Here is a 26,831-nt window from a genome sequence, read left to right on the forward strand (position 1 = left end):
ACACTACAGTTCAGAGATGTTGTATAAACATGTATCTCATCACTTTCCCTCTTTTCTCAGACTCTTTGGAGTGTATCAGTTGTCCAGAAGATTTCTGGTCCAGCCCCCAGCGTGACCACTGTGTTCCTAAAAAAACAGAGTTCCTCTCCTACCATGAGCCTCTGGGTGTCTGCTTGACAACCACCTCACTGTTGGGAACGTGCATCTGTGTTGTTGTTCTGGGCATCTTCATTCATCATCGCAGTACACCTATAGTTCTTGCCAACAATTCAGAACTCAGTTTCCAGCTGTTGCTGTCACTTAAACTCTGTTTCCTCTGCTCGTTGCTTTTCATTGGACGACCCAGATTATGGACTTGCCAACTAAGACATGCAGCATTTGGCATCAGCTTTGTGCTTTGTGTCTCATGTATCCTGGTGAAAACCATGGTGGTTCTGGCTGTGTTCAGGGCCTCCAAACCAGGTGGTGAGTCCAGACTCAAGTGGTTTGGTGCTGTGCAGCAGAGAGGGACAGTTCTGGTTCTAACTTCTGTTCAAGCAGCAATCTGCACTGTCTGGCTTGTCACTGCTTCACCAATGCCTCATAAAAACACCCAGTATCACAATGAGAAGATAGTTTATGAGTGTGTTGTTGGGTCCACAGTTGGTTTTGCAGTTTTACTTGGTTATATTGGTTTACTGGCCGTCCTCAGTTGTTTGTTAGCTTTTCTAGCAAGGAATCTTCCAGACAGTTTCAATGAGGCCAAACTCATCACTTTCAGCATGCTGATCTTCTGTGCAGTGTGGGTGGCCTTTATCCCTGCTTACATCAGCTCACCAGGCAAATATGCAGATGCAGTGGAGGTATTTGCCATTTTGGCCTCCAGCTTTGGCCTCTTGGTGGCGCTGTTTGGACCCAAATGTTTCATAATCCTGTTGAGACCAGAGAGAAACACAAAGAAAGCCATCATGGGTCGAGGCATTGGATCATAAACACTGCAAGGGACAGAATTAGTCAATTCTAGCTACATTCTACATACAAAATACAAGTAGAATAATGTTTTCATACTCAAATTAATATAATTTCACAAGAGAAAGGGTTGATGGTAAATACATGTTTTTGAATCTTTTGAATTATGTTATGTGTGATATAGTATATTGATCCTTATGATTTAATTTGTTTTACCAATTAACAAATACAGTTTTCATTTATCACTTTAACATGATCAAATCTCATCTTCCCCAACTGACAAACTATTCAGATGGATCAACTCCATTATGACGATAAGCCTGCATCGTCTCTCCCTCCTCAGCAGCTCCTTATCATTACGAATCATTTTTAAAAGATAGTAACTTTGTCCAAAAATGTCCTCATTATCATCGTCTTGCTCAGAAATATAACCCTCAGCTTCCTCTACAATTAGCACCACAGATATAGGCAATGGTGGTGGACAGATGTCCTCCACAACAGAAAACACAACAGCTGCTTTCCATGCTTAACTGTCATCATGCAGTCGATTCAGCTATTAGCTACTCTCATTGCCAATTAACATGGCAAAAACATGCATACATCTTCAAAAGTAACCAAAGACCTTCAAGTCTTCATGACATGGCTCATGGACCACAAGTTGCGTTTTCGCAAATGTACACATTTCTTGTATTTAGATACAAGACAGATTAGATACATGGTGGAAGTATGGAACAGCTCACTATTTGGCAGTCAGCGTGTTCCATTACACATCTATGTAAAACATTCAATGCACTCAACATGTGTTCCTCAAATTGTGTTCATACAATAGACAAATGTTAAATTGATGTATACTGATCCTCTGTTTTATTACAATTAAATACAGAAGTAAATGTGGATGTAACTGGTGAAGAACAAAGTACCATTAAAGTGAAATATACTGTATGTAAGACTTACCATCATCTAGGTGCGGCATATGTTTTTTATTTTGCCATCACTGTAACCAAACAAAAAACAGTGCACTGGATTCTCCTTGCTGGTATAGACTGCCTCCTGTTATGTCTGGGCATCTTCTGTCTCACTAATAATATAATTCAAGAACAGAACTACATTGGAAAAGTGAACATTTCACCTGAAAATGATTGTGCCATTCACAGCGAATATGGTTGGCCTGAATTAGCATCGGAGGCGAGCAAAAGTGAATTGTCATTTTTGTCAAAGTTAACAACCTGAAACACAAAGAACCAACAGTGTGAATAATCATAATATTACAAAAATGAAAAAAACTTTTTTAATTGTTTTATATTAAAATTATGTTAACCAGAAAATAAGGATGGGGATTGAACATTTAGTTAAAATGACTTTGCTCACCGGACTTGTTAAAAATACACAGGACGAAAGTGCAAATAATTTGTATGCAAATTTTGACTGACCTTCCCATGCACATCAAGCATGATGTGAAGAAATAAATAAATAATGAAGACAAAGGGATAAAAATCATCATCGAGTGATGATGACCTGGTGCTGGTTTTACTTGAAAAGAAGAAACCGAGAATTATATAATTGGGCAAATGCTGGTAAAACATTGAACATCTAATTGCTTGTTTTACAGAATAAAAAAAAAAATAATAATAATTTTATTAATCCCCTTAGGGAAATGATTTCTCTGCATTTGACCCATCCTAGAATTAGGAGCAGTGAGCTGCCACACTGAGTAGCGCCCGGGGAGCAATGGGGGTTGGGTACCTTGCTCAGGGGTACCCCAGCCCTTTTAACCAGGTGAGGATTTGAACCAGCAACCCTCCAGTTACAAGCCAAGTTCCCTTTCCACTTGGCCCAGGCTGCCAAGATGAGTAGAGCAGGTAAAAGAAAAATAACAGCCAGAGCAATAAGGAGGACTATTTTAGGATTATTTAAAGTGTTGGCACTGTAAAATTTACATTTTTAATAAATAGTGTCAATAATATTTTGAGTTGTGGCTTTTTATTTAGTAATTTCTACAATGAAACATCAAAATACCAAAGGAAAACAAATCAGTATCAGATGGGATTTATTTTAGGCCCTGCCCCTACAGCTTCACATTCTCCTCTGCACTGATGGGGGGTATTACAAGGTGAATCAACATGGGCACCAATCAATAAAATGTGGTGATATTGTGATAAGACTGCAATAAGGAAAGGAGATGAGCCAGAGGAAAGTCATGAGGGCATTTTTAGACACCAGCCTCATCTCCCTAATGTTGTACTTCTGCTTTTCCTCTGCTTTGTCCTCCTCTCTCTATTCCTCCTCTTGTCACTCACAGGGAAAGTTTCATCTAAATGGGATGCACAAAAAGGAAGATGTGATTCTAGGTGGACTGTTTACAATCAACTTCATTTCTACCTATGCTGACCTGTCTTTTACCTCAGAGCCACAAAAGCCTAACTGCTACGGGTGAGTCAATGAGGGAAGCAGCAGAAAGCTGATGATTTTGAATATATATGATCAACGTTAAATATTTACATTGTGAATGTATGTGATTTTTAATAATGTTGCGTTTTTTTGACCTCTTCATTGATGATTTCATTCCCATATATTATTATGTTGAGGTAGTTAATTGGTTGAATTCCCAGTATACAGTTGTGTAGCATGTATACATTAACTATATACTATTGCTTTAAATTTGTAAACATTTGTGTTGTGATGTTAGTTTTTATGTAATAGGATTCAGACAGGCTCAGACCATGGCCTTTGCTATTGATGAGATCAACAGAAACTCCAACCTGCTGCCTAATGTGACTCTGGGATACAGTCTGTATGATAACTGCAACCAACTAGGAATTGGATTTCGTGCAGCACTGTCCTTAGTCAGTGGTCAAGAAGAGCAAGTTACATTAGAGGAAAATTGTGTAGGAACTCCTCCAGTCCTAGGGATAGTGGGAGATACTTCCTCTACTCGTACTATTGCAGTCTCTGCTGTCGTAGGTTTGTACAGAGTGCCTCTGGTAAGTTTACCTCCCTTAACAATTTTGTTTTTATCATTGTGATTTCAATTCTAAACATGATTTAAGTGTACATATACAGTTTTAAACATTAGAACCATGTTTTAGGATGCCCAGTCTGTGTGTTTTGCAGGTGAGTTATTTTGCCACATGTTCCTGCCTGAGTGATCGTCAAAAGTTTCCATCTTTCTTTAGGACGATCCCAAGTGATGCATTTCAGGTGAATATTATTCTGCAAAGTGACAATGCATAAAGGACCACTCCTGTTTAGTCATGTTATGTGTTTCATTTACAGAATTGTGTGGTGTCAGATATACAACACTTAAAGACAGTGATTAAACCTTCGAGCAGATCTGGGTTTTTTTTTGTTGCTGAGTCAAAGATAAGATTCATTTTATATCACATTTTTAGTTGTGATATAAAGTACCAATAATTATGTAGTAGTCACAAAATAGACCTTTTTTTCTTTTCTTTTTGTCCATAAAAATGAGCCTTTCACATTTCACATATTCAATACGATTTTAAACAGTTTTAGTACTTTTTGCTCAAGTGTATTTGTATAGTTGATGAAAAATCTTTTTTCTTTTCATCATATTATCTAAGTTGTGCTTAAAAAAATGTATATAAGACACTCTATAATGCACATTCGTATAGCCTCTGTATATACTGTACATTTTAACATAGTAATGGCAAAAAGCAGCCAAAATGCCCTGTGTTCTAAGGGTTAAAAATTAGTCTTTGATTAATCTGTTTAGCAGGATTTCTTATGAAAATTATTCCAGCCTGTGCACTAATCCCTCTGCTCTGTGTCCACATAGGTGAATGCTATGATTCAGATTCTAAAACACTTTGGTTGGACTTGGGCAGGTCTGCTCATCAGTGATGATGATTATGGAGTCCACGCTGCCCGATCCTTTCACTCTGATCTGGGTCCAGCTGCTGGAGGTTGTCTTGCTTACACAGAGATTTTGCCCTGGGGTGACGACCCTGCTGAACTCAGGAGAATAGTGGATGTGATGAGGAAATCTACAGCTCGAGTGGTGATTGTGTTTGCACATCAGATCCACATGAGACAACTAATGGAAGAGGTCAGTCATAAATAATTTTACTTGTAATTTCCTCAAGCTTAGAGTAAAATAATAATTTAAAAAGTACATGAATTTGTATGAAAATGAAGTTGTAGTTTTATGAATATGTTGAAATGGACATGAATTCAAAAGTCATTCATGTAGTTAATGTACATTAATGAAATGAATCAAAACTGAGTATCTGTTAGCCCACAGGACAGAAACTATTCTAGTAGTTTGAACAATGGTTATCAATAGCAGGTCCTGGGACCTGTCTAGGGTTCTATGAAGATGTTCCAGGGGGTTCCTAGAAATAAATCTAATCAAATATGAATATAAATTTCATAAAAATCAAAAACAATAAAGGTTATATATTTAAGAGTTATGGAACCAAAGGTTTGGGATTTACAGCAAGTTTGGCTCACTCTGACAATGTCAATGTCACGCAATTCAAACTAATGTTAAAATCTGAACAATTCCATAAACTTGATGAAACTTAAACTCTGACTGTGGAAAAAGTGTGAAAGGTATTGAAAAGTTGAATACATTGAATAATGTTGACATATTTGTGAACTTTTTGAAACTTGAATGGTGTGTCTATGTGAAAGTATGAATGAGTAGAAGGAGTTTAAAGATGCTTGAAAATGTTGAAAAATGTCTTCATTCATTCCTATAGGAAAAAACCTGTGGTAAATGTTGAATAATGTGTAAATACTGATTTTTATAAATATTCAGTCGATGATGATGAAATTTGAATGATTTGAATGGTTCGTGGGATGGCTTGCTCAACAATCCCACTAAATATACTTGTTATAATGCAATATACAGGTGGTGAGGCAGAATGTGACAGGCCTACAGTGGATGGCCAGTGAAGCCTGGACAACAGGCCCTTCGCTTCAGACTCCCCACCTAATGCCGTACCTGGGTGGAACACTAGGAATTGCCATCCGTCAAGGAGAAATACCGGGACTCAGGGACTTCCTGTTACAAATACGTCCTGACCTACATCATAACAACACAGATGGAAACAGCATGGTGAGAGTTTACCTTTGACTTTGAATTTGTGAGAATAGTACACTGGCATAAATTAAAAAAAAAATAATTAACTTCCAGGTGAATCAGTTTTGGGAACACACATTTCAGTGTAGATTTGCACCACCTCCAGCAGGTTGGGTGGAAGCTGGAGGAGAATTATGCACTGGACAGGAAGTTCTAGAGAATGTGGAGACTGAGTTCTTGGATATTTCAAACCTCAGGCCAGAGTATAATGTGTATAAGGCTGTGTACGCCCTGGCATATGCTCTTGATGACATGCTGCAGTGTGAGCCAGGGAGAGGACCTTTCAGCAACAACACCTGTGCTCATTTACAGAGACTGGAGCCATGGCAGGTGAGATATCAGTTTACACTCAACCCTTAACTTCCCTTGCTTTGTATTTTTAATTTGGAGTGTCAAGTGTGAAGAAATAATACATCAAATCCTTCTTGTATTATTCTTTACAGAGTGAAATGTATTGTACAGCAATCCCTACAATTGAAATGCTTGAATATAAACAATTTATGCAATCATTAGTTACTGTTCATGTCTGCTAAAAACTTTTTTTTAAATATAACACTGATTACACTTACTTTATATACTAGTGACCATTTTCATTTTCAGTTTGTTTTTTCCCTAATCTGGATTTTCATAGATTATGCATTACTTGGAAAAAGTCAACTTCACCACATCTTTTGGTGATGAAGTGTCATTTGATGAAAATGGTGATGCCTTACCTGTATATGACATCTTGAACTGGGTGTGGCTCCCTGATGGAGGAACTAAAGTTCAGAGAGTGGGTGACGTTAAGAGGTTAGCCTTCAAAGGTGAAAAACTCACACTGGATGAAAACAAAATCTTCTGGAACTTTGAATCCAAACAGGTAACCTCTTACTTTTTAGACTATGATTTATTTGCCTTGTCCTTTTATGTAACTCTAACAGATACTGAATTTTCTCCCCATAGCCTCCTCGGTCAGTGTGCAGTGAGAGCTGTCCTCCAGGTACTCGCATAGTTAGAAAGAAGGGGGAACCTGAGTGTTGTTTTGACTGTGTCCCTTGTTCTGAGGGAAAGATCAGCAATACAACTGGTGAGTGTAAACCTTTAAACATGTTATTCATCCCTTCCCCTCTTTTCATAGACATGTATTTTCAAGATGGCACCAAATAATAATTCCCATAAACTTGTGTTCTCTTGAGCACCATCAATAATTAATAATAACAATGAATCACCATCAATACTCAATACAATGCAGCAGCTCGTCTCCCCTGTTCTAGCTTCACTTCACTGGCTTCCTGTGCGTTTAGGATCGATTTTAATAACTCATTTATTAACATATAAATCATTGCACGGCCAGTCTCCACAGTATCTCATAGACCTTTTGAAACCACTTAATTTATCCAGGACACTCGGATCATCTAACCAGCTGCTTCTGGCTGTCCCGAGGTCTAGACTAAATCTTAGGGGGGACAGAGCCTTTTCAGTTGCAGCTCCAAATGTAACCAAGCTCAACTACACTTTGTTGTAGCTGGCTAGCTTAACCTCTTGACTCTGCGTTGAGTTAAATGATGGCCAGGAGGCTTGCGTTGCAGTTTATTACACCATTTATTCTGGACAGAAACAGAACATGTACTGGTCACATACAGGCTCGACAGGCGGCTTAAGTGCAACACACTTGAACGCATCTCTCATTAACTGGTAGCATTTCTAACGTGCACTATAATACATAATAAAAATACAGAATATAATTAATGTACCTGGACAGGAACAGAATATGTACTGGTCACATACAGGCTTGACAGGCAGCTCACATCAGCACAGCAAGGTAACATTAGCACAGAGGCTAATCTCATAGAGGCAAAGACTATCCTCTATAAGAATCAGTGTAGGAAAAGGTTGGCCAAACCTCGTCACCACACACAGGGAAAAATATGCCTGTTACATATTTCATTAACGTCATGACTGAAAATCACCTCATCACATAAAGGAAATAAAAGAGATCCAAGTAGTGCACATCTTCCCTTAACGAACACGTGTAATGATCAACCAAAACAACTATCACAACAGTAAAAAAAAAAAAAAAAAAAAAAAAAAAAGGTCACTACTTCAACCTGGAAGAAAATCTACAAAGCCACCCCCGTCCTCTGATGCATGAACTCTATCAGTCCTCTATCTTGGCAACTGCGATGTCAGCAGATCGAATAGTGGCTGCCTCACATTGACGGCCAATCTCTGCGTTCTCAGACTGGTCAACACTCTCCAGGTCCACTGTGCCCTCAGTCTCAGACGGTAGGACAAATACCCATACTCTAGTCCTGTACTCAACAGAATCCACAGAGACATCAGCAACTGACTCTCTCTCATCCTCAATATCTGCAGAGCTGGAAATAGATGAAACCTCTACCTCCAAAGAAGCAGCAAAGAAAGAAAATTCACTGGCATTATCAGATTGCAATGCACAACTTTCTCCTGCCCAGTGTCGGCATGCTGGATCTTAAAGGCGTCACACTCCTCATTCTTTCCCATCACCACATAGATGGCATTTTCCCAGCGGTCAGCGAGGTTCCTCTTCCCACGCCCTCCTTTGTTAGCCAGCAGTACATGGTCGCCCACATCCACTGGCGCTCCACGTACTTTGCGGTTGTACAGGTTAGTGTGACGCTGCAACTGCTTTGATGCCATAGCCTGAGCTATGTTCATAGCTTCCGACAGGTCCTTGCGCAGAGACTGGATGAATTGATCATAGTCTGCGACCTCAGGGTTGTCAAGAACAGAACCAAAGATGACATCAATGGGGAGCCGTGGCACCCTGCCAAACATGAGCAGGAATGATGCAAAGCAGGTTATTTCATGGACCTTATAGTTGTACGCAAATGTCAAAGACTTCAGAGCCTCTGGCCACCTGCGTTTTGCTCTAATATAACAATATCCGCTGTTGTCCTTGGTGTCCAGCTTCATCTTCACCCTGGAGCACAGTGAAGATGGAACCACATACAGGTAAGTCTTCTTCTTTGTTACAGCGTTCTTTGCCACATGAAACAGTACACTATCCCTTAGTATCAACTTATCCCAACCTCTCAGTAGCTTGATCGCACCAACTGAGAACACTGTCACTTCACTGCTCCTCCATCAACACTTCATGTGAAAGCACCTCTGAGCCGACATGATCTGCTGTTAGCACAGTCTGGGAGAACTGAGGCAGTAAGAATGCAGTTGGGAAGACCTTGGAGTCCTGCAGATCATGTGCATCTAATACAGCTGCAGCCTCATGGGATGTTAGGGTGCCAGCCTGAGCAACTGCTGCACACTGAGAAGTGATGACCTGGCCGCCACTTGAGTTCTTATCGAATGGATGAGCAGACCAGCGAAAAACATGATGACTGATGGAACTTGTCACACACCACCCATTTCAGGGCAAAAACTCTGGCCTGTGTGCGGGGTATCTGGACTGAGCATAACTAAGCAACTTACTCGCAAATGCAATGGGCCTCACAGTTGATTCACCAGCAGGGACTTGTGATACAAGGTACAGCACCAAGTCTATTGCACGAGGCGTCCACTGACAGGAGAAAATGGTCGTTAAAGTTTGGGTGGGAAAGGGGGACTTCCGACTCATCCGTCCAGTCCTCAGCACTTAGCTTTCTGTGAACCTGCTTGCGCCTCTTCCCACTTCCTCTGGGGCTTTTACTGCCTGTTGTGAGTCCGAACAGTGGCTTGGCTATCGCAGAACAGCTCTCAATGAACTGCTGGTTATATACCACCATCCCCAGGAATGATCTGATTTTCCGCTGTTATGGAACATTAGTGCCTTGCTCCATGAGATCAGACTCTGTCAGCGAGGTGATGGCTGTAAATCATCAGGGTCAGTACTGATGCCGTAGAAACTGACCATTGCTCCAGGTCAATAATACATCTTCTGATGCTCAAACTTAGACACATCATCGGTGTTGTTTCCTGGAGTCGCTGGGTGTTTCGGGTCTTACAACAGACACCCTCATCCTTGCGACCCGACTGAGCCTGATCAGACCTCGGCCTGTGTCCAAGTGGCACTCTACTGCCCCCACTGCTGGCAGGATTCCATGCTGGTAGATCCAGGCTTTGAACCTTCCGGGGAGCCCAGACTTGTCCACTGCTCTTCTCCAGCCCTCCAGGTCTGCACTGGTTGCTTTGATAGAGTAGTTATCCTTCAGGCTGCAGTTGAAGACCTTCCCAAGGCTCTTCACAGGTTTTTCAGGGACCTATGGGATCAGATGTTCTCCCAGCCTGAAGCGAACTTGTCTGTGACCTTCCCCTTCTTTAAAACCAAGGACTTTGTTGGCTTGCCATGATCCTCTCCAAGCCCTGAAGTATCCACCTGGCTCCTGGTAAAGTTGTTGTTGTCACTGTGAGGTCGTCCATGAAGGCTCTGATGGGAGGTTGTCTTACTCCAGATTTGCTGAGGGGGCCTCTGCATTCTGCTTCAGCTCCTTTGACCAGCATGTCCATAGCCAGTGCGAAGAGGTTCATTGAAATGGTGCAACCAGTGATTATGCCCACTTCTAACTGGTGCCAGTCAGAGGTCAACTGGCCAGATGAAACTCTCAGGCTGAATTTGCTGTAATAGTCCAGGATGAGATCTCTTATCTTCTGGATTACATGGTATTTCTCCAGTGTGGCCTCCACTAGCTTACGGGGTATGGAACCATAGGCATTCGTAAGATCTAGCCACAGCGCAGCTAAGTCACCTCTGCTTTCTCCTGGCTCCCTGATGAGCTGGGTTACCAGGCAATCAGGAACTCCCGTTATTCCTCACTTCTGCAATGACGTGTTGATGTATTTATTGCTCACCCAGAAACTGGAGAGTCTCTTAGCCAAAATGCTGAAGAAAATTTTGCTCTCCACGCTGAGCAATGAGATTACCTGAAACCAGACAAAGTTTTCAAACTTCTCTTCTTTTGTTATGTACACTCCCTCAGCATACCTTTGTGACTGGGCAATCTCCCCTCTCCTCCAAACCACCTTCAGAACCCTCCAAGGCCAATGTAGTAGCTTTAGGAAGTTACTGTATACCTTATAGGGGACACCACTTGGGCCTGGTACTGAGCTTGACCTTGCTCTTCTCACCACTTTCCCCACTTCACCTAGGCAGGGTTCCTTAAGGTTGAAGTCCGCTGTAGGTTCTGATGGTGTAATCAGTGCATCACATGCACCTAGGGGTTGTTCTCTGAAGGGGTCACTGTACATGGTTTTGAGGTGTTTGTTAATGGTATCCTTTGAGCGGTCCTCTTCTGGCCAAGTAGATGCTTGGTCAACTTGGGATTCTCTTCTTCTCTTTGAAGATTGGGGCAACCTGATCCTTTGTTGGACCGAAGGAGCAGAGCCAGTTGTTATGGCCTTACTGGCTTCGGGAGCTCTGTAGGTTGTTCAGAGGGGTTGAGGGTTTTTAGGGTGACAGATGGGCTGGTGGCTGCAGGTCTTGGTGACACTAGGAGGCTGTGGGCACTGTGTGTTGCCTCTGGGCCTAGCTCCTCCTGCATCTGACCAGAAGTAACTTCTGTGCGTTGTGTCATCGTCGCCAATAACTCTTTTCACCCTGTCTGACAAAGGCATGCTCAGTGCTGACTGATAAACTACATTAACAACAGACTATGTTTAGCTTGCATTGGTGTCTCATTGACATTCACACCGGATCATTAAAGATAGCCTTGGTAGAGGAGACAAGTTGCTGATAAACAACCTAACGTCAGTATACTTGGCCCAGTAGCTATGGCGGCAGCTACGATCAGGCCCAGGCTTCAGCAGCTGGTTCCAAGCACAAACAACAGCAGCATTTTAAATCAGTGACCCACCTCCTTATCTAACAAAAGGCTCAGTATTTTGAGATTGTCATAATTCTTAAAATGATCATCTCAAACAAATCCAGACATGATAAAACACACTCAAAGGCTGTGGTACCAAATCAAGTGTATTCCATGTATAGGCCAAAAAAAATCTTTGATGACTAAATGCTGAGAAAATATAACAGCAAACTACAAGCTTGTGAATTGACATTGGTGTTGTATTGTTGAGAAATGTTTTTTAAAAATACATTTTAACCACTGCCTTTCAACTAGTCATTCTTTTTTTTGGGAAGAATTTTATGAGTACTCTTTGTGCAGCACATTTTGTGATTTTTAACATGGAAAACCTTTTTAAATACAAAAACTATATAAAGCAGTACATAAAAGGTAAATACTTTAAAAGGATATCTGTCCTCTTCTTCTCTCAGACTCCTTGGAGTGTACCAGCTGTCCCGAAGATTTCTGGTCCAGCCCCCAGCGTGACCACTGTGTTTCTAAGAAAACAGAGTACCTCTCCTACCATGAGCCTCTGGGTATCTGCTTAACAACCATCTCACTGTTGGGCACATTTATCTGTGTTGTTGTTCTGGGCATCTTCATCCATCATCACAACACACCTATAGTTCGTGCCAACAATTCAGAACTTAGTTTTCTTCTCTTGGTGTCGCTAAAATTGTGTTTCTTGTGTTCCTTGCTTTTCATTGGACGACCCAGATTATGGACTTGTCAACTAAGACATGCAGCATTTGGTATCAGCTTTGTGCTTTGTGTCTCATGTATTCTGGTGAAAACCATGGTGGTTCTGGCTGTGTTCAGGGCCTCCAAACCAGGAGGTGAGTCCAGTCTGAAATGGTTTGGTGCTATGCAGCAGAGAGGGACAGTTCTGGTTCTGACTTCTGTTCAAGCAGCAATCTGCACTGTCTGGCTTGTCTCTGCTTCTCCAGTGCCTCATAAAAACACCCAGTATCACAGTGACAAGATAGTTTATGAGTGTGTTGTTGGGTCCACAGTTGGATTTGCAGTTTTACTTGGTTATATTGGTTTACTGGCTGTCCTCAGTTGTTTGTTAGCTTTTCTAGCAAGGAATCTTCCAGACAGTTTCAATGAGGCCAAACTCATCACTTTCAGCATGCTGATCTTCTGTGCAGTGTGGGTGGCCTTTATCCCTGCTTACATCAGCTCACCAGGCAAATATGCAGATGCAGTGGAGGTATTTGCCATTTTGGCCTCCAGCTTTGGCCTCTTGGTGGCGCTGTTTGGACCCAAATGTTACATAATCCTGTTGAGACCAGAGAGAAACACAAAGAAAGCTGTGATGGGTCGAGGCATTGGGTCATAAAAACTGCCAGAAAAAAATATACACACAAATGCAGCTAAAATAATGTTTTAATTTATATTTCACTAACTATGTAAATGTAAAAATATTAATGGTAAAAAAATGCATTTAAATGTAAAACAACTTCATGAACACTTTTTTAAATGACTTTTCTCTTTTCCAGTGTGCAATTAAAGTCTATGAATGTGTATGATTCTTTCAATGCCCTGCTCAATGGACAGACAATTAAGATGCATCTCACTCCCTTCCTCCACTTTGGGATGTGCAACACTGCTCGTCAGCAGTCCTACAATCAGAAATCAGAAACCTTTAATTGTCCTTGCACATGTACAACAAAATTATAGCAGCAACCAAGTGTCAAGTACGTGAAAAAGTACAGGTAATGAAAAAAGGAACAATGTTCAGTGCAAAGGAACAATGTTCAGTGCAAAGGATATAAAATAGATAAATAGGTAGTAAATAATAAAAAAATATTTTAATGATCTTTTTAGCTTTTTAAGGTCCTGCGGGAAGTCCGTTTGTTTGTATTTCTGGTCCCACTCCCTCGCTCGGCCGTGGAACAGGTCGTTTTAGCAGAAATCCTCAGTCTCCACACCTGGCTCCAGTGCACATGCACAGCTCTTAACTTTGGTTTTATTGACAATTTTAATTTATTTTAGGACCGTTCCTCCTTTTTTAAACCCGACGGCATTCACCCAAACTGGATGGGTAGCAGCATGCTAACTGCAAACATTCTCCATGCTGTTCAATCACATTCACGTGCGTGACTGTTTACCTCACATGCCTTCTCCCACCCGGAACATCCATCACCTCCACTCTCCCAGTCTACATTCTCCCCCACTAGCTCCCCCTACCAGCCACACCTGTGACCAACAGTATCACCAGAGTTTCTCCCCATACCCACCATCATCAGCCATAGACCCCCCCATCGACACAGCACATCTCAGGCAACCATCATTTCTCACCATGGACACAATAAAAATCTCATTCGGATCCCCCTGAAAACTCCGCGGTGTTCTGCCAGCAACTCCCCATCCTCTCCAGTTAACTTCTGTCTATTAAATGTTGGTTCCCTGAACAATAAGTCCTTTTTATTTCAAGATTTTATTACTTTTAATATGTTGGACTTTTTTATCATCACAGAAACCTGGCACACTGTTTGAAGCAACCCCACCAGATTACAAGTATTTACATCAACCCTGTCTATCTGGGCAGGGCGGGGGGGTTGCTGTCATTTTTAGAAATACTTTTAAATGTACCCCTTTTTTTTATAATGCTTTTACTTCATTTGAACACCTTGGTTTCATGATAAACTCAAACACTCCAGTTTTAATTCTAATAATTTACAGACCCCCAAGACCAAACAGTGTTTTTATTCAGGAGTTTGCTGCTATCTTTAATCAACTCTCCTACCTTCACCGGAACAACCTTCTTGATCCTCTTCAGTCTGGTTTTAAAGCAGGTCACTCGACCGAAACTGCACTTCTTGCTGTCACTGAGCAACTCCACACTGCCAGCGCTGCCTCTCTCTCCTCTGTGCTCATCCTCTTGGATCTTTCTGCAGTGTTTGACACAGTTAACCACCAGATCCTTACTTCCTCCCTTCAAGAACTAGGTGTCTCAGGCTCTGCACTTACCCTACTCTCGTCCTATCTTCAAAACCGAACATACAGAGTAACCTGGAGAGGATCTGTGTCGGAACCCTGTCCTCTAGCTACTGGGGTCCCTCAGGGTTCTGTCTTGGGCCCTCTCCTCTTCTCTCTATACACCAACTCTCTTGGTTCTGTTATTCTCTCTCATGGTTTTTCCTATCACAGCTACGCCGATGACACCCAACTCATTCTCTCTTTTCCCAGCTCCGACACACATGTAGCAGAACGGATCTCCGCTTGTCTGACCGACATCTCTCAGTGGATGTCTGACCATCACCTGAAACTCAATCTCGACAAGACTGAGTTTATTTTTCTCCCAGGAAAGGGCTCTCCCACCACAGATCTAACCATCACCCTCGACAACTCTGTGGTCGCTCCTTCTCATACCACAAGGAACCTGGGTGTGACACTTGGGTGTATGTATTTTCGATCATAAAGCCATTTTATTCAATGTGGTTTTAACCGTTTTAAATGCAGATCAGGACATAACTGTCCGCCGCTGAGTTTTTACCTCTCTGTCTGCGTTTAAGTTTTCTGAACTTTTTACCTCTGCTTCTTTTAGTGCTCTTAACCAAAATTGTAATACTGTACAAAGGAACTGGTCTCTTATTTTAACCAAACATGTCTTTCTGTTCTGGATTTAGTTGCCCCTTTTAAAATGAAAAAGAAGAATTGTAATCCACATCCCTGGCACAACAATTTTACACATTAACTTAAAAGAGAATGTAAAAAAAATTTAAGAAATTGGAAAAAGACCGGCATTCGTGTTTTTAAGGAAATATGGAAAGATACCAAAATGCAGTAAAAGAACGCCTATTTTTCCAACCTGATTTTAGAGAACCGTTAAAACCCCAGAGTGTTATTTAAGGTTTTAGATTTAGTCACCTCCCCCTCGCCTTCTTATTTTAATGATGAAACACAAAAGACCTGTGATGAGTTTTTACAGTCTTTTAAAGACGGTCAATTTTATTAGGCAACAGATCACCCCCCCAGACAGCATTTCATCCACCAGTAGAGATATTTTTACACATTTTAGCGATTTTCAACCTGTTTCACTTTCTTTCCTATCAGACATTTTAGCAGACATGAAACCAACCACGTACAGCCTTGATTTTATTCCCACCACATTTCTTAACTTTGACCCAGTATTTTATCCATTGTAAATAGTTCCTTAACCCATGGTATTTTTCCCTCTGCTTTTAAGCATGCTGAGGTCCAACCTCTTTTAAAGAAAGCCAACCTAGACCCACTGATTTTAACAATTTTAGACCAATTTCTATACTTCCCTTTTTATCAAAAGTTTTAGAAAAAGTCGTTTCCTCCCTACTTTTATCTTTTATGGCACAAAATAATTTATTTGAGAAATTTCAATCCAGTTTTAGAGCTTTACGACCTGCTTTTTAACCACAGAAAGAGGAGAGAGCGCTATCTTAATACTTTTAGACTTAAGCGCCGCTTTTGATACTATAGATCACAACTTTTTAATTGAACGTCTTAAATCCTGGGTTGGTATCAGGGACACAGCACTTGGTTGGTTTTGCTCTTACCTTTTTAACAGAACCTGTGCGGTCACCATAGGCAACCACTCGTCCTCTACAACCCAAATAGCCTACGTGTACCGCAGGGTTCTATTTAGGTCCAATTTTATTTTCTATTTATATGCTCCCACTCGGCCAAATCATCCTGTGGCATAATGTCTCTTTCCACTGCTATGCTGACGACACGCAGATATACCTCCCGCTGAGACCCAACGACCCGAGAAGCCTGGTTGCTGTTTTAGACTGTCTAAAAGATGTGAACCGCTGAATGGCCCATAACTTCCTCCAATTAAACAACTCCAAATCAGAAATATTACTGTATAACCCGCCAAACACCATCTCCAGTCACATCAGTCCAGTCCATTATCCAGTAACATAAAGCCAACTGCCAAAACCTTAGGTGTCACCTTTGATTCAGATTTTACCTTCACTCCTCACATAAACAGTCTTGCTTCCTCCATATCGGAACCATTTCCAAAATCAAAAATATTCTATCACAGCCTGATTTAGAAATATTAGTCGACGCTCTCATATTCTCCTGCTTACTGTAGATTACTGTAACTCCCTTCTATCCGGCATCAATCATAAATCCAGCTGCTTCAAAACTCAGCAGCCAGGCTTCTTACCGGTTTTAAAAGACGGCATCACATTACTCCAATCTTGGCTTCACTCCACTGGCTCCCTGTTGATTTTAAGATTTTACTGATCACTTTTAAGGCTCGTCAAGGTCTAGCCCTTGAATACATCACTGACATGCTGACCCCATACGAGCCTGTTCCCTTAGATCTGCGGGCGGGTCTCTCTTAACTGTTCCGAGGCTAAAAATCAGGATTGACTGCGCTTACTCCGTCAGAGCGCCTCGGCTTTGGAACGGCCTGCCCATGGAGATAAAGCTTGCGAACGCAGTGTCATCTTTTAAATCTCTTCTTAAAACTCATTTTTATAGACTTGCTTTTATGTGATGCCGTCTTTTTATGTTTTAATCTTTTACATATATATATCTATATATATATATATATTAGATACAGTATTAGATAGAGGTTTAGAGCTGCAGCTGCATCATTCCAAAGATTTTTCCAAATGATTTTTTTTATTAGGCAAACCTCAATTTCTTTTATTAGTGCTGTGTGCCGACTTCATTTGTTCTTAACTAGTAACACACACAAAGCTCACAAGTGTTCCCTTTACTATGACACCAAAAGTATTCAAATAGACCCTGTGGTTGCAGAGATATATTTTGTTCATTATGGGTATGCTCAATCTTTGAGCAGACACCTAAAAAATAGGCATAGGGCTCTAAGGGTTACTAGTGTTCTGGGTTGTGGCTTTTCATTCAGTAGCAACCAAATAACAAAGGGAATCAATAATAATCCTTTCTGCAATGTCATTTAGTACAAATCAGTATCAGATGGGATTTATTTTGGGCCCTGCCCCTACAGCTTCACTTCCTCCTCTGCACTGATGGGTGGTGTTAAAAGATGAATCAACATTGGCACCATCAATAAAATGTGGTGATATTGTGATAAGACTGCACTCAGAAAAGGAGATGAGCCAGAGGAAAGTCATGAGGACATATTTAGACACCAACCTCATCTTCCTAATATTGTATTTCTGCTTTTACTCTGCTGTGTCCTCTTCTCTATATTCCTCTTCTTGTCAGTTAAAGGGACATTTTAATTTAAATGGGATGCACAAAACTGGAGATGTGATTCTAGGTGGGATTTTCCTAATTCATTTCTTTTCAGCTGATACTGACCTGTCTTTTACCTCAGAGCCACAACAGTCTCACTGCTATGGGTGAGTCTGTGAAGGAAACAACACATAGCTGATAAAAAAAAGTCTATTAGTAGATTGTGCATTAATGTTAATTATTTGCAGTGTAAATTTATATGGTATTTTTAATCATACTACAATTTTTGCCATCACATTTAAGTATTATTGTTGAACTATTTATCTGACTGAATTCATAATATGTAGTTGTGGAAATGTCGCTATTACTTAGCAATAATGTATTTATAGTAAACACTTGTGTGTGTTATGTTATTAGTTTTGATATTATAGGATTCAGACAGGCTCAGACCATGGCCTTTGCTATTGATGAGATCAACAGAAACTCCAACCTGCTGCCTAATGTGACTCTGGGATACAGTCTGTATGATAACTGTGAAAAACTAAGAATTGGATTTCGTGCAGCCCTGTCCTTAGTCAGTGGTCAAGAAGAGCAAGTTACATTAGAGGAGAGCTGTGTAGGAACTCCTCCAGTCGTAGGGATTGTGGGTGATTCTTCTTCCACACGTTCCATTGCCATATCCACAGTCTTAGGTTTGTACATGGTGCCTCTGGTAAGTTTAACTAAATTAAATTAAATTCTTTAGATTCTAAAAAAAAAAGGTCATTATATGAAAATGAGTGATCTACTATAAAATATATTTTTTAGAATTTTCAGTCTGTGTGTTTTGCAGGTGAGTTATTTTGCCACATGTTCCTGCCTGAGTGACCGACCAAAGTTCCCATCTTTCTTCAGGACGATCCCGAGTGACGACTTTCAGGTAAATCTATCAACAAATTCTAAATGAGATCAATTAAGTGCAAGAACATCGAGTGAAAGATAATTTCAGCCTGTGCACTAATCCCTCTGCTCTGTGTCCACATAGGTGAATGCTATGATTCAGATTCTAAAAGGCTTTGGTTGGACTTGGGCAGGTCTGCTCATCAGTGATGATGATTATGGATTTCACGCTGCCCGATCCTTTCACTCTGATCTGGGTCCAGCTAGTGGAGGTTGTCTGGCTTACACAGAGATTTTGCCCCGGGGTGACGACCCTGCTGAACTAAGGAGAATAGTGGATGTGATGAGGAAATCTACAGCTCGAGTGGTGATTGTGTTTGCACATGAGAGTCACATGATTAATCTCATGGAAGAGGTCAGTCCTTTTAGACTACGACAAAACATTAATTTCATTAATAATAATATTATAGCTATATACTTGTTTGTAACAAAGTCAACTTGCACTATTTGGGTTTTGGTTTCATTGCATTTTTAACATTTTGCTTGACATTGCACATCATTAATGGCACTTTTTGCACATTTTCTATCAAATATTTTAATTATTGGTATTTACTAAATATGTTTGTATTGATTGAAAACCTTTATTTTTACATAATTGTGTGTTGTGTGGCAGGTATTTTGGTGGCCACTCAGCTCCTTTTGAAAAAAAAAATTGTATAAGAACAGAAAACAACATTTGTGCAGTTTGACTGAATAAATGATGGAAGTCATTAGGTTCTGTGTTAAATATTGTATTAATTTGGGGTACTAGTTTTAACAAATGTAAGAGGTTTGGCAAGATACTCACCTCTTCTAGCTTTGTGTGCAGTAGGGTGTTCAAGTAAATGAGTCCCTGAGAGAGCAACAATTACTATGGTTCCGGGACAGAAGAGGGGGGAATTGTGGTAGTTGTTAGTGTGTTTTTTTTTACATAAAATTGTGTTTGTGTGGTTTGGTTTTTTTGATAAAAGCAACAAAAACATGTTAAAAATAATGGTCTTTATTACTTCACCACACAGAGTGGGAGTGTTGTGTGAATGGGGTGAAGTCTGCCATCTCTGATTGCCTTGTTTATAGAAATGTTACCTGCTTATGGAAATGTTTAGGTATTATAATTATGATAGTACCAGAGCTGTCAATCAGGGACAGTATGAAAAGGCACCATTTTACATTTATCTGTGTTGCTGGTCAGAACGCAGGATAATTGCTCCCGTGTGTGCAGTGATTTTATGTGCAGAAATAACCATCATTTTTTTAGCCATCTTACCTCGCCATCCATCATTTATCATCCAGTACCTTAAAGGGTCATTCTAACATTGTTGCCATGTATAGGTGGCGAGACAGAATGTGACAGGCTTGCAGTGGATGGCCAGTGAAGCCTGGACAACAGGCCCTTCACTCCAGACTCCTCACCTCATGCCGTACCTGGGTGGAACACTGGGCATCGCCATCCGTCGAGGAGAAATACCAGGGCTCAAAGACTTCCTGTTACAAATGCGTCCTGACCTACATCACAATAACACAGATGGAAACAGCCTGGTGAGAGTTTCCCTCTGATTTGGTATCTTTAAGAAAAACAATATATTGAAATCCAATTAAGATGAACTACATTGCAGGTGAATCAGTTTTGGGAACACACATTTCAGTGTAGATTTGCACCACCTCCAGCAGGTTGGGTGGAAGCTGGAGGAGAATTATGCACTGAACAGGAAGTTCTAGAGAATGTGGAGACTGAGTTCTTGGATGTTTCAAAACTCAGGCTAGAGTATAATGTGTATAAGGCTGTGTACGCTCTGGCATATGCTCTTGATGACATGCTGCAGTGTGAGCCAGGGAGAGGACCTTTCAGCAACAACAGCTGTGCTCATTTACAAAGACTGGAGCCATGGCAGGTGAGATATCAGTTTACACTCAAGTCTTTGTTTCACTAAATCCTTTGTATTTTATTTGGAGTGTGTACTGTAAAGAAATTATAGATCAAATCCTACTTCTGTTATTCTTCATAGAGGGAAATTTAGTGTGTAGAAATAAGTACACCTTTAACAATTGAATAAAAAAAGACTCAATCAGTAGTTTTAGTAAGAAGTAGGGATTAGGCAAATTAGACACTCTAAATTGAAAGTAGGTGTGAGCGTTTGAGTGGATGGTTGCTTGTCTCTATGTGGCCCTGTGATGGACTGGCACCTGTCCAGGGTGTACCCCAGGAACCCCTGTGACCCTCATGTGGAGGATAAAGCAGTAGAAGCCAGATCAATGGATCCTACTTTGGGTATTCTATTTATAGAGTGGAATTGTGTGTACAGACAGCACTATACTTTTAATGCTTTAATACAAACAGTTTTTCAATCAGTAATTTATGTTCATGTCATGTTCATGTATATTTTTAAATATTAAACACTCCTGTATTTACTGTGGTCATAAGTTATACTTTACAAAATAGTAATCAATTTCATTTTTCCCTTTGTCCCTAATCTGGATTTTCATAGATTATGCATTACTTGGAAAAAGTCAATTTCACAACAACATTTGGTGATCAAGTGTCATTTGATGAGAATGGTGATGCCTTACCAATTTATGACATCATGAACTGGGTGTGGCTCCCTGATGGAAAAACTAAAGTTCAGAACGTGGGTGAGGTTAAGAGGTCAGCATTCAAAGGTGAAGAACTCACACTGGATGAAGACAAAATCTTCTGGAACTTCAAATCCAAACAGGTTACTTCTTACTTTTTACCTTAATCATTTACCTTAATCATTTACCTTAATCATTACAGATAACTAACAGATACTGATTTTTATCCACACAGCCTCCTCGGTCAGTGTGCAGTGAGAGCTGTCCTCCCGGAACTCGCATGGTCAGAAAGAAGGGGGAACCTGAGTGTTGTTTTGACTGTGTCCCTTGTTCTGAGGGAGAGATCAGCAATACGAATGGTGAGTATAAAGTTTTAAACTTTACAGTTCAGAAAAGTTGTATAAACATGTTTCTCATCACTTTCCCTCTTTTCTCAGACTCCATGGAGTGCACCAGTTGTCCAGAAGATTTCTGGTCCAGCCCCCAGCGTGACCACTGTGTTCCTAAGAAAACAGAGTTCCTCTCCTACCATGAGCCTCTGGGTATCTGCTTGACAACCACCTCACTGTTTGGCACATTTGTCTGTGTTGTTGTTCTGGGCATCTTCATCCATCATCACAGCACACCTATAGTTCGTGCCAACAATTCAGAACTCAGTTTTCTTCTCTTGGTGTCACTCAAATTGTGTTTCTTGTGTTCGTTGCTTTTCATTGGACGACCCAGATTATGGACTTGCCAACTAAGACATGCAGCATTTGGCATCAGCTTTGTGCTTTGTGTCTCATGTATCCTGGTGAAAACCATGGTGGTTCTGGCTGTGTTCAGGGCCTCCAAACCAGGAGGTGAGTCCAGTCTGAAGTGGTTTGGTGCTACGCAGCAGAGAGGGACAGTTCTGGTTCTGACTTCTGTTCAAGCAGCAATCTGCACTGCCTGGCTTGTCTCTGCTTCACCAATGCCTCATAAAAACACCCAGTATCACAGTGACAAGATAGTTTATGAGTGTATAGTTGGGTCCACAGTTGGTTTTGCAGTTTTACTTGGTTATATTGGTTTACTGGCTGTTCTCAGTTGTTTGTTAGCTTTTCTAGCAAGGAATCTTCCAGACAGTTTCAATGAGGCCAAACTCATCACTTTCAGCATGCTGATCTTCTGTGCAGTGTGGGTGGCCTTTGTACCTTCTTACATCAGCTCACCAGGCAAATATGCAGATGCAGTGGAGGTATTTGCCATCCTGGCCTCCAGTTTTGGCCTCTTGGTGGCGCTGTTTGGACCAAAATGTTACATAATCTTGTTGAGACCAGAGAGAAACACAAAAAAGGCCATTATGGGTCGAGGCATTGGGTCATAAAAATTGCAACTACAGTCTACATAAAAGGTTACAAGTAGAATGACCTTTTAATACTGATATTAATATTATGTCACAAGAGAATTGGTTGATTGATGCTGAAACATGTTTTCTTTGTCAAAATGTCATAAAAAAAAAAAAAGAGGAAATGAAATGTATGATGATAATAGGGTCGGGACGAGTTAAGCTTTGCTTCTCCCGCTTTCCCTTTTGGTTATGTATATTGTGTGAACTGCAATGTTATGTGATGAGTGATCTAAATGTCATGACCGAAATAAATAAATAAATAAATTGTAAATAAATGTTTTGAATCCAAATTACATTATAAACTACAGGACACTTTTTTTTCCAATTCCCTTAGTCCATGTGCAAATCTAATCAAAGCAATTGTCAGGTGGTCAGATACATTTATTCTTGCATGACTCAGAAATTACTGCATCCATGTAGGAAATTTTGAAAAATATATAATAACAGGGGTCGAGTTCATTTTTTTTAGTTTTTTTCTTTTACATATTTTTCTCAGCTAACAATGCAGAGTTTATTATGAAAAATCAGGCCTTAACTATTTTAAATCTATTTTATAAAGTATAATTTGATACCATGATTTTCCACAAAGTATATGTTTCTAACTTGTAATATGATGTGTGATTGAAAACAGCTACAGGAAAATGAAAACACACACATAGGCCAAGGTTAATGGATTTCAAATTCGATATATGTAAATCTATTTGGCACAACCAATGAGTGGTGGGGGTTATTGTAAACAGCCTATTTTTAATTTCGGAACATTTGAAATGGCGTTTGATTTAATGTGTATATAAATGGTGGATAGCGATACCAGCTCATTATTTTGCAGGCAGTCTAATGGTGGATGTATGGAGAAGCTCACTTTTTGGCAGTCAGTCTGTTGGTAAGCTTGGAAAGCTCATTATTTGACAGAAAATCTGTCAGTGGATATAGTGAATAGCTCATTATTTTGCAGTCAGTCTGTTGGTGGCTGCATAGAATAGCTCGTTATTTGGCAGTCAGTTTGTTTGTGGAGGTTTAGAACAGTTAATTAATTGGCAATCAGTTTACAGTATTGGTGGATGTGTGGAATAGCTCATTATTTGCCAGTCAGTCGGTTGATAGATGTTCAGAAAAGTTCATTATTTGGTACAGTTCCATTACACATCTGAGGATAAAATGTGTTGTACCACAAATTGTGTTCAAGCAATGAATAAATGTTAACTTGATGGATATTTCACCACTGTTATATTACAATTCAAGATATTATATTGTTATTGAATTACCCACACGCACATATGGAAATTAAATTGAATACATGAACCATTCCATGTGTATCCACTGTACAGTCAGGTCACCAGCAATAATACAAGGCTGCATATATGCACAACTAATATGGTTGGCCTGAATTAGCATTGGAGGCAAGCATAAGTTACAGGTCTTTTTTATCACAGTTAACATTTTGAAACACAAAGAACCTGCTACCAACAGTGAGATTAATCTTATTTTTTTTTCTTTTCCTGGTGCTTATGCATTTTTTCCTCACCAGGAACAAAACAAAACAAGTCTCAGCTGTGCACTCGATTCTCTGCTGTGCCAAGTCACTACTGACATCTATTGGTAAAAATAAGTAACTTCGAGTAACTGAGGGGTGAATTGGGGCAAGTTTTCTGTGACAAAAACTGTTTTAAATTATATTAAAATTATGTAAACAAGAAAACAAAGGGTGGGGGTACTTGGTTAAAGTTTAGTTGTAGATATTTATAAACTATATTTAACATTTGAAATGAAAATTAAGAAAATAAATAACACAGAGGAGGCTTCGAGAAAAATTCAAAAGCTTTTTATGTAATTGGACAAATGCTCGCAACACATTGAGTATCTAAGTGTTTTAATGAAGAAAATGTTTGTTTGTTTGAAGTGTAGGCACTGTAAAATGTAATTTTTTAAATAAATAGTATTACTAATATTCTGAGTTGTGTCTTTTCATTTTCTAATTTCTACAATCAAACATCAAAATACCAAAGGAAAACATTAATAATGATTTCTACAAAGTCAGTATCAGATGGGATTTATTGTGGGCCCTGCCCCTACAGCTTCAGAACCTCATGTTCCTAATGTTGTATTTTTGCTTGTCCTCTGCTGTGTCCTCCTCTCTTTATTCCTCCTCTTGTCAATTAAAGGGACAGTTTCATTTAAATGGGATGCACAAAACTGGAGATGTGATTCTAGGTGGAGTGTTTACAGTCAACTTCCTTTCAACTAATCCTGACCTGTCTTTTACCTCAGAGCCACAAAAGTCTCACTGCTACGGGTAAGTCTGTGAGGGAAACAGCGCTGATGAAACCTAAGTCTATATGTTGACTGTATGTATGATTAATGTAAATACTTACAGTGTGTATATATGCCATTTCAAGTCATAATATGTAGTTAGACGAGATACTATACTATGACTTTTTTGATCGATTTTGGACAACATACTATACTATGACTTTTTTGTCAAAATTTGGACGACATACTTACTATGATTTTTTTGACCGATTTTGGACCACATACTATACTATGACTTTTTTGACCGATTTTGGATGACATACTATAGTATGCCTCTTTTGTCTTATTTTGGACGACATACTATACTATGACTTTTTGTCTCATATTGGACGACATACTATATATGACTTTTTTTTATCAAAATTTGAATGACATACTATTCTATGCTTTTTTTTTAACCCATTTTGGACGACATACTATACTATGACTTTTCTTAATGATTTTGGATGACATACTGTACTATGACTTTTTTGACCGATTTTGGACGACATACTATACTATGACTTTTTTGAGTAATTTTGGACGACATACTATACTATGAATTTTTTTGTCAAAATGTGGACGACATACTATACTATGACTTTTCTGAGTGATTTTGGATGACATACTATACTATGACTTTTTTGACCGATATTGGACGACATACTATACTATGAATTTTTTTGTCAAAATTTGGACGAAATACTATACTATGTCTTTTCTGAGTGATTTTGGACAACATACTATAATATGACTTTTCTGAGTGATTTTGGATGACATACTATACTATGCCTTTTTTGACCGATTTTTGACGACATACTATACTATGCCCTTTTTGACCGATTTTTGACGACATACTATACTATGACTTTTTTGCCTCATTTTGGACGTCATACTATATTAGGACTTTTCTGACTGATTTTGGACGACATACTATACTATGAATTTTTTTGTCAAAATTTGGACGACATACTATAGTATGACTTTTTTGACCGAATTTTGATGACATACTATACTATGACTTTTCTGAGTGATTTTGGATGACATACTATACTATGACTTTTTTGACCGATATTGGACGACATACTATACTATGACTTTTTTGTCAAAATTTGGACGATATACTATACTATGACTTTTTTGACCGAATTTTGACGACATACTGTACTGTGACTTTTTTGTCAAAATTTGGACGATATACTATACTATGACTTTTTTGTCCAAATTTTGAAGACACACTATACTATGACTTTTTTAACCCTATTTGGACGACATGCTATTACTTTTGTGACCCATTTTGGACGACATACTATACTATGACTTTTTTGAACGATTTTGGACGACATACTATACTATGACTTTTTTGACCTACTTTGGACGACATACTATACTATGACTTTTCTGACCGATTTTGGACGACATACTATACTATGACTTTTTGTCTCATTTTGGACGACATACTATACTATGCCTTTTTTGACCGATTTTGGACGACATACTATACTATGACTTTTCTGAGGGATTTTGGACGACATACTATACTATGCCTTTTTTGACCGATTTTGGATGACATACTATACTATGATTTTTTTGACTGATATTGGACGACATACTATACTATGACTTTTCTGAGTGATTTTGGATGACATACTATACTATGATTTTTTTGACCGATATT

At 39.6% G+C, this 26,831-nt stretch overlaps 1 protein-coding gene across 1 annotated transcript in view; it reads left to right on the forward strand.

Annotated features, from left to right (window-relative positions):
• Positions 1-22,929, forward strand: part of LOC131456232 (extracellular calcium-sensing receptor-like) — a 46,784-nt gene extending 23,855 nt beyond the window's left edge. Inside the window, exons 2-9 of the mRNA XM_058624347.1 lie at positions 3,635-3,929; positions 4,060-4,146; positions 4,745-5,014; positions 5,822-6,028; positions 6,107-6,382; positions 21,408-21,635; positions 21,728-21,851; positions 21,930-22,929. Of these exons, the coding sequence (XP_058480330.1) occupies positions 3,635-3,929; positions 4,060-4,146; positions 4,745-5,014; positions 5,822-6,028; positions 6,107-6,382; positions 21,408-21,635; positions 21,728-21,851; positions 21,930-22,840 (2,398 nt within the window). The 3' untranslated portion in view covers positions 22,841-22,929. The remainder of the gene's footprint in view (positions 1-3,634; positions 3,930-4,059; positions 4,147-4,744; positions 5,015-5,821; positions 6,029-6,106; positions 6,383-21,407; positions 21,636-21,727; positions 21,852-21,929) is intronic.
• The last annotated feature ends 3,902 nt before the right edge of the window (positions 22,930-26,831 follow it).

The sequence above is a fragment of the Solea solea genome, chromosome 3 (assembly GCF_958295425.1).
Source record: "Solea solea chromosome 3, fSolSol10.1, whole genome shotgun sequence".
NCBI lineage: Eukaryota > Metazoa > Chordata > Actinopteri > Pleuronectiformes > Soleidae > Solea > Solea solea.